Source organism: Rhinopithecus bieti, unplaced genomic scaffold (genome assembly GCF_001698545.2).
Source record: "Rhinopithecus bieti isolate Rb0 unplaced genomic scaffold, ASM169854v2 scaffold_2432, whole genome shotgun sequence".
NCBI lineage: Eukaryota > Metazoa > Chordata > Mammalia > Primates > Cercopithecidae > Rhinopithecus > Rhinopithecus bieti.
In genome coordinates this window covers 592,059-604,856 of record NW_016804136.1, presented here as the reverse complement: position 1 = coordinate 604,856, position 12,798 = coordinate 592,059, and the positions used below count along the sequence as shown (strand labels likewise).

The following is a 12,798-nucleotide window of genomic DNA, read 5'->3' as shown; positions in this document are numbered from 1 at the left end:
TAAGGGGATAAATTAACTGAGAATTGAACATACATTTTTTTCCCATGAGTTTTGTGATGAGATTTATCAGCGTTTTTGAACAGAAGAAATTAGAATAGAGAGGAGACAGGGAATTTCTAAAGACAAGAATTATGGTTAAAAAGACAACTGTAGATAGTATGTAATTGCTGAGGAACAGTAATAGGGACAGCTACACATTATTCCCTGTTCAGTTACCTTTGGTGCTTAAAGCACCTAGAAACTCTAATGGAGTTTCCTTGATGTCTGGTACTGTCTTAGTGGAAGAAAGTGGCCTCAGCATCATTATGTCTTAGGTGACTAACAGCATGGATTTTTGTGTCGTGGAGTCATAATTTGTGCATACCTATAATAAAAAAGTGGTATTTCCCATTAGTTACTTTTTAGAAGATAATTATATGTATAAAAGTTATATGTATAAAATTATAAATAAATTATATAAATTAATATGTATATAACTTGTGGCTGGGCATGGGTAACTCATGCCTGTAATCTCAGCACTTTAGAAGGTCAAGAGGGGAGGATCACTTGAGGCCAGGAGTTCATAGTGAGACCCTCATCTCTAGGGAAAGAAAAAAAAAAGAAAGAAGTGAATTTATTTTTAGTACTTGTGAATACCTTTTTCTAACACAGTGGTTCTGAGTCTCAGCACTATCCACATTTTGGGCTGGATGATTCTTGGCTGGGTGGTCGGGTGGCAGGGGAGCAGTCCTATGCTTTATAGGATGTTTAGCGGTATCCTTGGCTAGCTCCCTGTAGCACCCCCAAGTTGTGACAACCGAATATGTCTCCAGACATTGCCATAAGTTCCTTGGGGGTCATAATCTTTCCTGGTTGGGCACCATTGCTCTAATTACCTCACTTTCAAATTTTTAATGACAGAAAATGTTGATATATTTGATTTACTTATGCATACAGTTTTTTTTCCTTAAAGCAAAGTAGTATAGTCCTTCTGTGTTTGTGCTAATGATAGCTTTATTTTTTGGTGATTTGCTCATTTAATTCTGAATCCTAGGAATTTATTATAGGAGTAGGGAGACTGACTGATTGAGAAAACAGTTTTAGTTTAGCTGAGGTTGGGAAAGACTACACAAATCATAATGATGAAGAACCCTAGCATGCATCTGGCATGCCAGTTTTGTAAAAGGGACGGTTTTCAAGATGACCAGGTTAGCCATGTGACTTCAGGTTATACCTGCTAACTTTGTCTATGTTGAGTTCTTCATTATTTCTTCCTCTCATTGCTGAGATAGCCTTACTTTTCCTCAGGGCCTTCTCATCATTGCACTTTTCTCCCTCAAATCTGGCAGCTAGGACTATTCTGGAAAACTGTGCGTTATGTATGCTTTTAATTATACATACACAGGTGGAATACATTTAGCCTTTGGAAGTATGTAATGCTCAGCTGTATTTGCCACCAGGGCCTAATGGTATTCTCAGTTTTCTTGTGTGGAAGTAGTTGGAAGTCACTGAAAAATGCTAGTTAACTTTTTGTCTCTTGAGCAAGGCAGGGACTCTTCTGGAAGCTTAGGGACAAAGGTCAAAGAAGAGGAATCTTCTTGGTGTGCCAAGCTAAGATTGTAAGAAGTGAGTTAAGGCTTGGGAAAACATTTTTATTTCAGAATTGTTTAACTTTTCCAGAAAATAAGCACATGGCTAAATAGATTGCAAATTAAGATTTTTCATCACATCAACTTTGTAGTTTAGGTATTTACAGGGAAGTCTCTGTCATTAAACGTAAGCCATAAACCCAGAAGACTTAGTTTCAGTATTCATTGGTTATAGTATATTCTGTTTTACAAAAGTGAAAACTCCTTTAGATGTGTCAAGTATATCTGATGTACTTTAAATTCTGGAGCTTGATTACCAATACATCTTCGGAGCTTATAGAGTCTAACCACAGAACAGATTTTAACTGAACTTCCATGTGTTGCTGTGCATGGGACAGTTAAGACAAAAAGTCAAGTCTGTTGTATTTCAGTACCTTTTCCTGCTATAATATTCAGTGTCTTACGAATTATTAGTCTATATTCTTGCACTAGAAAACCTTGGATGTTTTGAAAAAATGAGATGCATTTAATGTTAGGTTGGAGCAAAGGAAATTGCACCAACCTAATAGTAGAAGTCTGTGTAGTATACTTGAATTTAAATTTTTTTTTTTTTTTTGAGGCAGAGTTTTGCTCTTGTTGGCCAGGCTAGAGTGCAGTGACACAATCTCGGCTCACTGCAACCTCTGCCTCCTGGGTTCAAGCAATTCTCTTGCCTCAGCCTCCCGAGTATCTGGGATTACAGGCATGCTCTACCACACCTGACTAATTTTGTAGTTTTAGTAGAGAGGGTGTTTCTCCATGTTGGTCAGGCTGGTCTCAAACTCCTGACCTCAGGTGGTGATCTGCCTGCCTTGGCCTCCCAAAGTGCTGAGATTACAAGGCGTGAGCCACAGCGCCTGGCCCTATTTTTTTTTTTTTTCTTTTAAAGACGGAGTTTCTGTCTCGTTGCCCAGGCTGGATTGCAATGATGCAATATTGGTTCACTGCAATGTCCGCCTCCTGGGTTCAATCAGTTCTCCTGCCTCAGCCTCCCAAATGCAGGCACATGCCACCATGCCCAACTAATTTTGTATTTTTAGTAGAGATGGGGTTTCACCATGTTGGCTAGACTGGTCTTGAACTCCTGACCTCAGGTGATCCACCCACTTTGGCCTCCCAGAGTGCTGGGATTATAGGTGTGAGCCACCACACCTGGCTGAATTTAAAATTTTTTAAATTTTAACTTTTTTGCAGAATTAGAAATCATAGTGTTAATGGTTAGTCTCATATTAAGCTGTGTTTTTATTTTATTATTGTGAAATGTTGGTGTTGAATGTCAGTTTTGAAATGAATATACTAATGGTTCAATATGTGTCTGTCCTTTGCAATTCAAATAACTATTATATCTAATCCAAATAAGCTATTTTTATGAGTTTGTCTGACTTTTAGAGATGGAGTGAGTTGCTTACAGTCACATAGATACAAAGTGGCAGAGTGCGTAATTTAAACACAGATCTCTTTGGTTATAAAACCCTTACTCTGCCAATTTCATTGTAAAAAACTTACTGTATTTTAAAGTTGGATTTCTTAAGAGTAATGACAATAGGTATTATAGACATAAATGTTACCAAAGAAAAATGAAAAGTCTTGATGAAACTTCTGATTATTGGAGATTATGTTAATTCAACCTGCATTTATTTAGTGTAGCTTTTTTCTGAGTTACACTTAGGGTTTGTCAGAGAATTTATTGTTGAACGCATGCTAAGTATAGCTAGGCTTCATTAAGCTCCATGCAGTTCACATGTTTGTGATAATTAAAAGTATATTCCCTAAGTATTTTTAATGGTAATCAGACTCAGGTCTTCTATCTTTTGTGGTTCACACCAACTCACGTTTTTTTTTCTTTTTGCAAAAGCCCACAATTTTTGTAAATTCTAATTGTATTATTTTAAATATTAAAATGTGTAGCTTTATTATTTCTTAAAACGTTGTTCTAGTTTTGCTGGTATGTTACTAACACTGGGCACTTTTTTTTTTTTAACCTTGCATATTTGCTTTTATTATATTAATAAATCATCACTTTCAGAATGTGAGCAGAGTCAGGTTGCAAAGTAAATTTTCTTCTTACTAATTTGGAATTTGTCTTTAAACATAGGAATTTTGGCCTCTCCCCAGTCTGCTCCTGGAAACTTGGACAATAGTAAAAGTGGAGAAATTAAAGGTAATGGAAGTGGTGGAAGCAGAGAAAATAGTACTGTTGACTTCAGCAAGGTAATTCTATCATTAACTGAAAATTCTCACAATTATTCTTAATGAGAAACTAAGTAGTAACTTGTGGCTTTATTAACATTGATTATAGTAATTTTTTAGTAGACTGTTGCTTACAAACCTGCATGTGATGTCTGTGATATGTTAATTTAAGGTAAACAACTGTGAGGAGGGTTACAGTTAACCTGTGAGTACTTGAGTAACTTTACACCGTTACTAGTGTTAGAAATTCTGAAAAAGAGTATGTGAGTAATACGATATTTCCATCCACACCTATCCATAGATACCGTGAAACGTTAGTACTTTGTGAACTACAGTCATTTGTTCTGGAGCTACCACCGCTAAAAGGTTAATTCTGGGAGTGATGTTACAGCACTAGTGATTCAGTCTTTCCTGGGCTGTAATGCGATCCCAGAATTACTGTCTTATGGTGTTAGTACTTTTGGAATGTCACTGAGAAACATGTTGGTGCTTCCCCATGGGTAGGTAAAGGCATGGATTTAAAAAAAATACCTGTGTGAACTATGATTTTTTTAATTTTGGTAAATGAGTATTTTGTTGAAATAGATAAACCCTTAATTTAAAAGAACAGGATAAAAGACTAGTAAGTTCAAATTATAACTGAATTTAAAATGTACTTTATGAGTATTTCTTACGAACAATTGATTCTATCTAGCCACTAATTTTTTAGTAATATTAATTTGCTATAGGTGGATGCTCATGGTATTTTAATATTTTGTATCCAGTATAAGACTTTTAATAAATGTAATTATGTCAAGCAGTTTTCATTTCTTAAGCCTTTTATTCTTTGATGAAAAGTCTACAAGATATATTTTACAGAAAAGGAGTTTAAATGGTTTGCATTATAGCTTTGTTGAGTGTTGTAGTCTAAAACTATAGGACGCCTTGCATTACGGACATTGGCTGTGCAGAAAGGCTATTGTATTTTAAATTTTTCTGATCTATCCTGATCATATTTTACTGGTGCTCACGGTATTTCAGATAGTGCAAAGTACTCAGTAGCAAAATTGCAATTTATTTCTTGTTAAGTGAATAAATTAAAGTAATTTACATTATAGAGTTCCTCTAGGCATGGCAGTTGCCGTTTATTTTTGTTCCTCTGTCACAGTCTTACTTTTTTTTACTTGGCCTATCTTTGTGTATACCTCCTTGTCTCCTGTTGGGCAGGAGTCTGCCTCCTGGCACTGTAGTTGTGGCACACTGGGTGTGGGACTCAAGAGGCCCGCTGTAAGTGCTGGTTTTATTTTTCATAGATAGCCCTGTAAGTGGTTGTTTAGTGACTTGTGTGAAACTGTGTATAAATGAAGTTCACATAGTTTGATATCATGTGTAACCTTTTCCTTGTAATTATACACAGACAACTAAATTTTATTACTATAGCATTATCATATATCTGTGCCAGTAAGGGCTGTAGATTTTTGTTTTAAATAAAAACAAGGGGCCAGGCGCAGTGGTTCATGCCTGTAATCCCTGTGTTTTGGGAGGCTGAGGCAAGAGAATCACTTGGCCAGGACTTCAAGACCAGCCTGGGCAATATAGCAAGCCCCACACTTCTACAAAAAACAACAAAAATTAGCCGGGCATGGTGGCGCATGCCTGTAGTCTCAGCTACTTGGGAGGCCAAGGTGCGAGGACTGCTTAAGTCTGGGAGTTTGAGGTTTACAGTGAGCTATGTTCCTGCCACTGCACTTCAGCCTGGGCAATAGAGTGAGACCTTGTCTCAAAAATACTACTAATAAAATAAAAGTTATGATATTTTTCCTCTTAATGAAAATACTGGGGAACGCCCAGAGTTCTTTTTTGGTTTGTTTTTAGGGGGACTTTACATAAAATGTAAAGGATCCAATTCATTTACTTCTAAGGTTAAGTAATATAAAACCATGAATATTTTTTAGCACTGTGTATAATTTCATGAACCATTGTTAGTTTGTGAGCTATATATTTGTCCTTAATAGTTTTTAATGAATAGTGCAGTATTCATTGAATAATTTCTCAAGTTCATGTTTGATAATTTAGATCTCTGAAGTAGTAAAGATTGTGACAGTTAAAACAATAGCATTGATTCAAATATGTTTGCTTGCTCTTTTGTATTTGTCTACTCCATTCTTTATAGTTGTGAAAATTTTGACATTTTAAACATTCATTAGGTCACAAGTTTTGATTAGCAAATAGTAGTCTTATAAAGCAGTTTTTCTTTCCTGTTTCTAGTCTTACAAGTACCACGGAAACTTTAATTTTAATTATTCTTTATTTGTCAATAGGTTGATATGAATTTCATGAGAAAAATTCCTACGGGTGCTGAGGCATCCAACGTCCTGGTGGGCGAAGTAGACTTTTTGGAAAGGCCTATAATTGCATTTGTGAGACTGGCTCCTGCTGTCCTCCTCACAGGGTTGACTGAGGTCCCTGTTCCAACCAGGTAAAGAGTTAGTTCCAAGTAACATTCTCTAAGCATTTTCAAAATCTACAAGTTTTTATCCAGTGAATGAATAAGCGTGTTGATTTATGTAATAAAAGCTCATTTTATTTAATTTTATCTTATTTTTGAGACAATGTCACTTTGTCACCCAGGCTGGAGTGCAGTGGCACAATTTCAGCTCACTGCAACCTCCACCTCCCAGGTTCAAGCGATTCTCCTGCCTCAGCCTCCCTAGTAGCCTGGATCACAGGTGTGCGGCACCACGCCCAGCTAAGTTTTGTATTTGTAGTACATACGGTGTTTTGCCATTGTCCCAGCTGGTCTCAAACTCCTACTTAAGTGATCTGCCTGTCTTGGCCTCCCAAAGTATTGGGATTACAGGTGTGAGCTACTGTGCCCAGCCAAAAGCTCATTTTAATATTTAATATTCAGTCGTTGTACCAAATACTTTGAATATAAGACCACTATGAATAAGGTATAAAATCGTTTTCTTCTTGGAACTAAAAAGTACAATAAAATAAATATCGGCTGGGTACGGTGGCTCACGCCTGTAATCCCAGCACTTTGGGAGGCCGAGGTGGGTGGATCACCTGAGGTCAGGAGTTTGGTAGAAAGTTAATTATGGATGCTTTTCCTAGTTCTGTGATTTCCTAATTAGTCCAGGTGGAGTTGCCATCTTTTTTCAGTGATTGGTGTGGGGGAGTAGGAAAGATGTCTGAGTGTTGTTTCTTTATATTGGAATGGTTTCTTTTTTATGATTGCCTAGATTTGTGAGTGTATAATGTTTATTATAAATCTGTATTTTCATATTTCCTTAGGTTTTTGTTTTTGTTATTGGGTCCAGCAGGCAAGGCACCACAGTACCATGAAATTGGAAGATCAATAGCCACTCTCATGACAGATGAGGTAATCAAAATACCCAAGTCTCTTTGAAGTATACGCTGATATGCAGCATATAGTATATATTAAATTATAGTTCTCTTTTCTTTCATAATGAAGCTTTAAAACTTTTCCTTGCTGTGTATACTGTTTTATCTTGTATTTACGTACCTCAGCTATTTGCCTTCGGTTAGGTTTTTAAGACCTTTATTTTCAAGATCAGTGGGTACTTAAAAATTTTTTTTTGTTTTAAATATTTGTAATTATTGACTACCTTCTTGAACTTTTGAAATTTTGGGATTTTTTTTTATCCTGGATTTCAGGATATAATTTCTCTAGGTTTTCCTCGGAACATTTTTTTTCCTGTAAATTTCTCTGATATGGGGTCCTGATCTTTGACGATAACCTACATATTAATCAGGACCTTGTCTTTCTTTTCAAGAGAGATTTGTAATCAGATTCTTGCCAAACATCAATGCTGTGTGTCCCAAGGGTATTTGAAATGCCCCATATCTGAACCGGACCTAATTTTTCTTTTTTCTTTTTCTTCTTCTTTCTCTCTTTTTTTTTTTTTTATTTTGTGGAGACGAAGTCTCACTATGTTGCCAGGCTAGAGTGCAGTGGTGCAGTCTCGGCTCACTGCAATTCTCCTGCCTCAGCCTCCTGAGTAGCTGGGACTACAGACACACACCACCATGCCCAGTTAATTTTTTTGTATTTTTAGTAGAGACGGGATTTCACCATTTGGCCAGGATGGTCTCAATCTCCTGACCTCGTGATCCGCACCCCTCGGCCTCCCAAAGTGCTGGGATTACAGGCCTGAGCCACTGTGCCTGTCCCATTTTTCTGTCCTCTTTCAACCAGCCAGTCACCAGATTCTTTTTACCTCTTCAATGTGTTTTGCATTTAATTTGTCACATTCTTTCCATCTCTACTGCCATTTCTCTGGCTTAGCCTTTGATTTGTGGATTCAGGTAGCCTTTATGGGTCTTTATTGTATAGTATTTTTCTCTGCACTCTCAGTAACATGCAAATTTGTATGTATCATTTCCTTAGTCCAAAGGTATTAGTGACTTCCTATCATATAGTGAAATTCAAATTTAAACTTTTGGCTGGGTGCAGTGGCTCACGCCTGTAATCCCAGCACTTTGGGAGGTTGAGGTGGGTGGATCACTTGAGGTTGGGAGTTTGAGACCAGCCTGGCCAACATGGTGAAACTCCATCTCTACTAAAAATACAAAAATTAGCTGGGCGTGGTGGCGCAGTTCTCCTGCGTCAGCTTCTTGAGTAACTGGGATTACAGGCGTGCACCACCATGCCTGGCTAATTTTGTAGTTTTAGTGGACATGGGGTGTCACTAAGTTGGCAAGGCTGGTCTCAAACTCTTGACCTCACGCGATCTGCCTACCTCGGCCTCCCAAAGTGCTGGAATTACAGGCATGAGCCACTGTGCCTGGTCAGTTACCTTCTTCAAGAGAACTTTCCTGGCTACTTTGTTCTTTCCCATCAGTTTCCCTCTCTATACCCTACGTTCTTTTTGTCAGAGCATCTGTCAATACCTATAATTATTTAATAACATGTTTCACTGTCTTTCCTCCTAGAAAAAAAGGTTATTGAATATATAGGGAAACTTGCCTTACCTGTCACCATTGCATTATCCACAATGCTTTGAATTGTATTTTAGCAGTTAGTAGTTAGCCAGTAGCTGTTGATCATTAAATAAACTATTTAAGTAAAGTTGTTTGCATATCCATGACTATTTTCTTAGGATAAATGACATTTAAATGTCATAGAAGTAGAGTGACATGCTACAGTGTTTTATTTTCTAATCAATTACTATTTCCCAGGCAAAATTTTATTTTTAAAAAATTGTTCTAAACATGTAGCTGTTCTCTTTCATTGTTTGTTGTTGTTATTCATCTGATAATACTGAGTGGATTACCTTGTATAGTTGTTACCCGGGGTGGGCTGAATACCTGCCTGAGATAAGAGTTTAGGTGATTATTGCGAAGCTATTTGTGATATCCAGAGTGGACTATGTGTAGAATTTTTTTTTTCAGCTTTAAAACCTTTTTACTCAATACATTTTTTACTTAGATCTTCCATGATGTAGCTTATAAAGCAAAAGACAGAAATGACCTCTTATCTGGAATTGATGAATTTTTAGATCAAGTAACTGTCCTACCTCCAGGAGAGTGGGATCCTTCTATACGCATAGAACCACCAAAAAGTGTCCCTTCTCAGGTAAGAATCCAGAGCTATTCTTCTGTAACTTACTTTATTTTAATAAAATTATTTTGATTAGCTATGATTCAAAAACTAAAACAGAGAAGTTGTATCCCCACCTCGTCCCTTTTACCTTCTTACCCCCACACTTACCTCCTATGGGTGGACCATTTTTTATTAGTTTTTTGTTTATCCTTTTCATTTTTTATTCAGTACTTGAAACTATGAACATGTAGTCTTGTTTCTCTTACCAAAAGTTAATGTACTGCATATACCGTTCTGTACCTTGCTTTTTTCATATAAAAGTATATCTAGGAGATCTGATGTAAGAAATCATGAAAATATTCCTTATTCACTTTTTCACAGCTTTGTTGTCTTCTATGCATGAGTGTACCATAGTTTATTCTGTTCCTGGGTTCTATCAGTCTTTTGCTATTTCAAACCATGCATGACAGTAATCACATGTCGTTTTAGTCTTGTGCAGATGTATCTGTAGAATAGATCCCCAGTAACAGAATTGCTGGATCAAAGGGGAATTTATTTATAATTTTAGTAGATATTACTAGAATTCCTTCCATCAGCTGGACTGTTTTGGACTCCCACAGTGATGTATGAAAGGGCCTATTTCCCTACATCCTCACTGACACTGTGTGTTGCCAAACTTGGGATATTTGTCAATCTAATAGGTATCTTTATCTTCCTATTTTAAGTATTTTAATGAGGTTTTTAATTTAGTTTTTATGGGACAGGGTCTTGCTCTGTCGCCCAGACTGGAAGGCAATGTCGTGAACATGCCTCAGTTTCCTGGGCTCAAGCAAACCTCCTGCCTTAGCCTCCTATGTAGCCTGGACCACAGGTGTATGCTACAAGCCCCAGCTAATTTTTTGATACTTTGTAGATATGGTGTCTCACTTTGTTGTGCAGGCTGATCTCAAACTCCTGGGCTCTAGTGATTCTCTTGCTTCAGCCTCCCAAAGTTACAGGATTACAGCCGTGAGCCACTGCTCCCGGCCTTATAATGAGGTTTTAATTTGCATTTGTATAATTAGTGAGGTTGAATATTCTTGATTATCTTTTGTTCATTGCCCCACCAGCATGTTTTTTTTTTTTTTTTTCTTTCTTTTTTAACATTTAAATTGTTCATTGATCCTTTGGAAGTTTTCATAGCATATTTTATGTGGGTATAGACCCAGCTTCATCTTTTCTCTGAATTGCTGCCTAGTTCTCCCTGTTCATTACAGAGCTAAACATTACTCCTCTTGGTTGGTGATGCTGCCTTTATTAACTAAAATTCCATTTGCATCTAAGCCTGTTTTGGACTTTGTTTTGTTTTCTGTTGGTCTGTCTATTCATGGACCAATTTCACACTCCAATTTTTTAGGCTTTTTGGTATATTTTAATATCTGGTAGGTCTAGACGTGTTCTTGCTCTCCTTCTTACTCTTGTTTTTCTGAATTTTCTTGGCTATCTTGCATATTTATTTTTCTGTGTAGGCTTTAAAATCAGCTTTCTATATTCAGAAATATGCGTAATGGTTTTTTAAAAGTTGTGACAAATTTCTCATTGACTTGAAGGAAGACTAACGTCTTCATGACTTTGAGTCTTTCTATTCAAAAACATGGAGTGTCTCTCACCAGTTGATTTTCTGTTTCAAGCAAGTTTTTGTCTTAAAGGATGTTTCAAGTTTTCCTTACTTATAATTTACATGTTTCTTGATGAGTATATTCATGAGTATTGTATCTTTGTTGCTTTTATATGAATTGAAGGCTATTTGTTATTTTTTATGTGCATATATGCATACACAGTTGACCCTTGAACAATTTGAGTTTGAACTGTGTAGTTCTAATTATGTGGATTTTTTTCAGTAAACATTGGAAAGGTTTTTGATAATTTGAAAAAATTTGCATACAAACTTCATAGCCTAGAAATATCAAAAAATTAAGATTAATTAGGTATTCCTGAATGCGTAAAATATATGTACATACTAGTCTTCTTTAATAATAATTTATTAGCATAAAATATATACAAATCTATTCTAAAAAGCTAAAATTTATCAAAAACTTATACACACTAAGAGTGTACATGGCACCATTCTCAGTGGAGAGAAATGTAAATAAAAGTAAAGATGCAGTATTAAATCCTAACTGCATAAAATTAACTATAGTAAATACTGTACCGCTGTCATATTGTAATTTCATAGTTACTGCCTGTTGCTGTTGCAGTGAGCTCAAGTATTGCAAGTTAACGTGCATAAAATGTTGTGTGTTGCTCATCGTCTCCACATCAGCAGTTTGTCTCTCCAGTAAATTCTGTTTACCCTAAAAAGTGATCATGAGGTTCTCATATATTTTTCATCATGTTTACTGCAATGCTGGAAAGTTTTGAAAAACAACATGGGACTCATACGAAGTCCCATTAGTGCTACTAGTAAGTGTTCCTAAGAAACAGAGAAAAGTCATGCAAATGTAAGACAAAGTGTATTCGCTTGGTATGTACCATAGAATGACATCTGCCATTGCCTACCATTTCAAGATAAATGAATCTAGTGTAAGGATCATTGTAAAAAGAAAAGGAAACATAAAGTCATCACTGTAGCTATGCCAGCAGGCATGAACACTTTTGCTTTTTGCAAAATACCTTTTTATCTCATATTGAAAATGCAACTTTTATGTGGGTGCAGATTACTATAAGAAAGACATATCTATAGATTCTGATATGACCAAGAAAAGGCAGTCATTTTACGACAACATAAAGCAAAAGAAAAGCAAAGGATCAGAGAATTTAGTGCCAGCAAAGATGGTTTGGTAATTTTAGAAAGAAGTTTGGCTTAAAAAATGTCAAAATAACTGGAGAAGCAGCTTCTGCCGTCCAGGAGGCGGGAGATGAGTTCCCAGATCAGATCCTATTAAGAAAATCCCCTGAACGGGTTTTTAATGCAGATGAAAATACTCTGTTCTGGAAATAATGCTACAGAAGACTTTTATTAGTAAGGAAGATTAGTGAGCACCAGGATTTAATGCAGGAAGGGTTAACTGTTTTGTGCAAATGCACTCCAATTTATGATATTTACCCTTCTCTATAAAGCTGTTAATGCTGAGCTTTGAAAGGAAAAGATAAATGCCAGCTTCCAGTCTTTTTGTTGTACAGGAGGCCTGAATGAGAACCCTTTTTCTGGATTGGTCCCATCAGTACATTGTTCCTGAAATCAGGAAGTACCTTGCCAGTAAGGGACTGCCTTTAAAAATTTTTTTCATATTAGACAATGCCTCTGGCCACCCAAAACCTGTGAGTTCAACATCAAAGGTGTCGAAGTAGTCCACCTGCACCCAAGCACAACGTCTGTAATTCAGTCTCTAGATTAGGGGACTGAGGACCTTTAAGGCTTGTTACATTAGATGCTATATAGAAAAGATTATTAATGCTCTGGAAGAGAACCTT

At 36.5% G+C, this 12,798-nt stretch overlaps 1 protein-coding gene and 1 long non-coding RNA gene across 5 annotated transcripts in view; one reads left to right on the top strand and one right to left on the bottom strand.

Moving 5' to 3' along the window:
* Window positions 1-12,798, bottom strand: part of LOC108524788 (uncharacterized) — a 92,405-nt gene that overhangs the window by 33,611 nt on the left and 45,996 nt on the right. The window lies entirely within an intron of this gene.
* Window positions 1-12,798, top strand: part of SLC4A7 (solute carrier family 4 member 7) — a 110,668-nt gene that overhangs the window by 55,902 nt on the left and 41,968 nt on the right. For all 4 annotated transcript variants that reach the window (XM_017865841.1, XM_017865836.1, XM_017865848.1 and 1 more), the window contains 4 exons: window positions 3,703-3,818; window positions 6,098-6,255; window positions 7,074-7,161; window positions 9,232-9,378. In XM_017865841.1, the coding sequence (XP_017721330.1) occupies window positions 3,703-3,818; window positions 6,098-6,255; window positions 7,074-7,161; window positions 9,232-9,378 (509 nt within the window). The remainder of the gene's footprint in view (window positions 1-3,702; window positions 3,819-6,097; window positions 6,256-7,073; window positions 7,162-9,231; window positions 9,379-12,798) is intronic.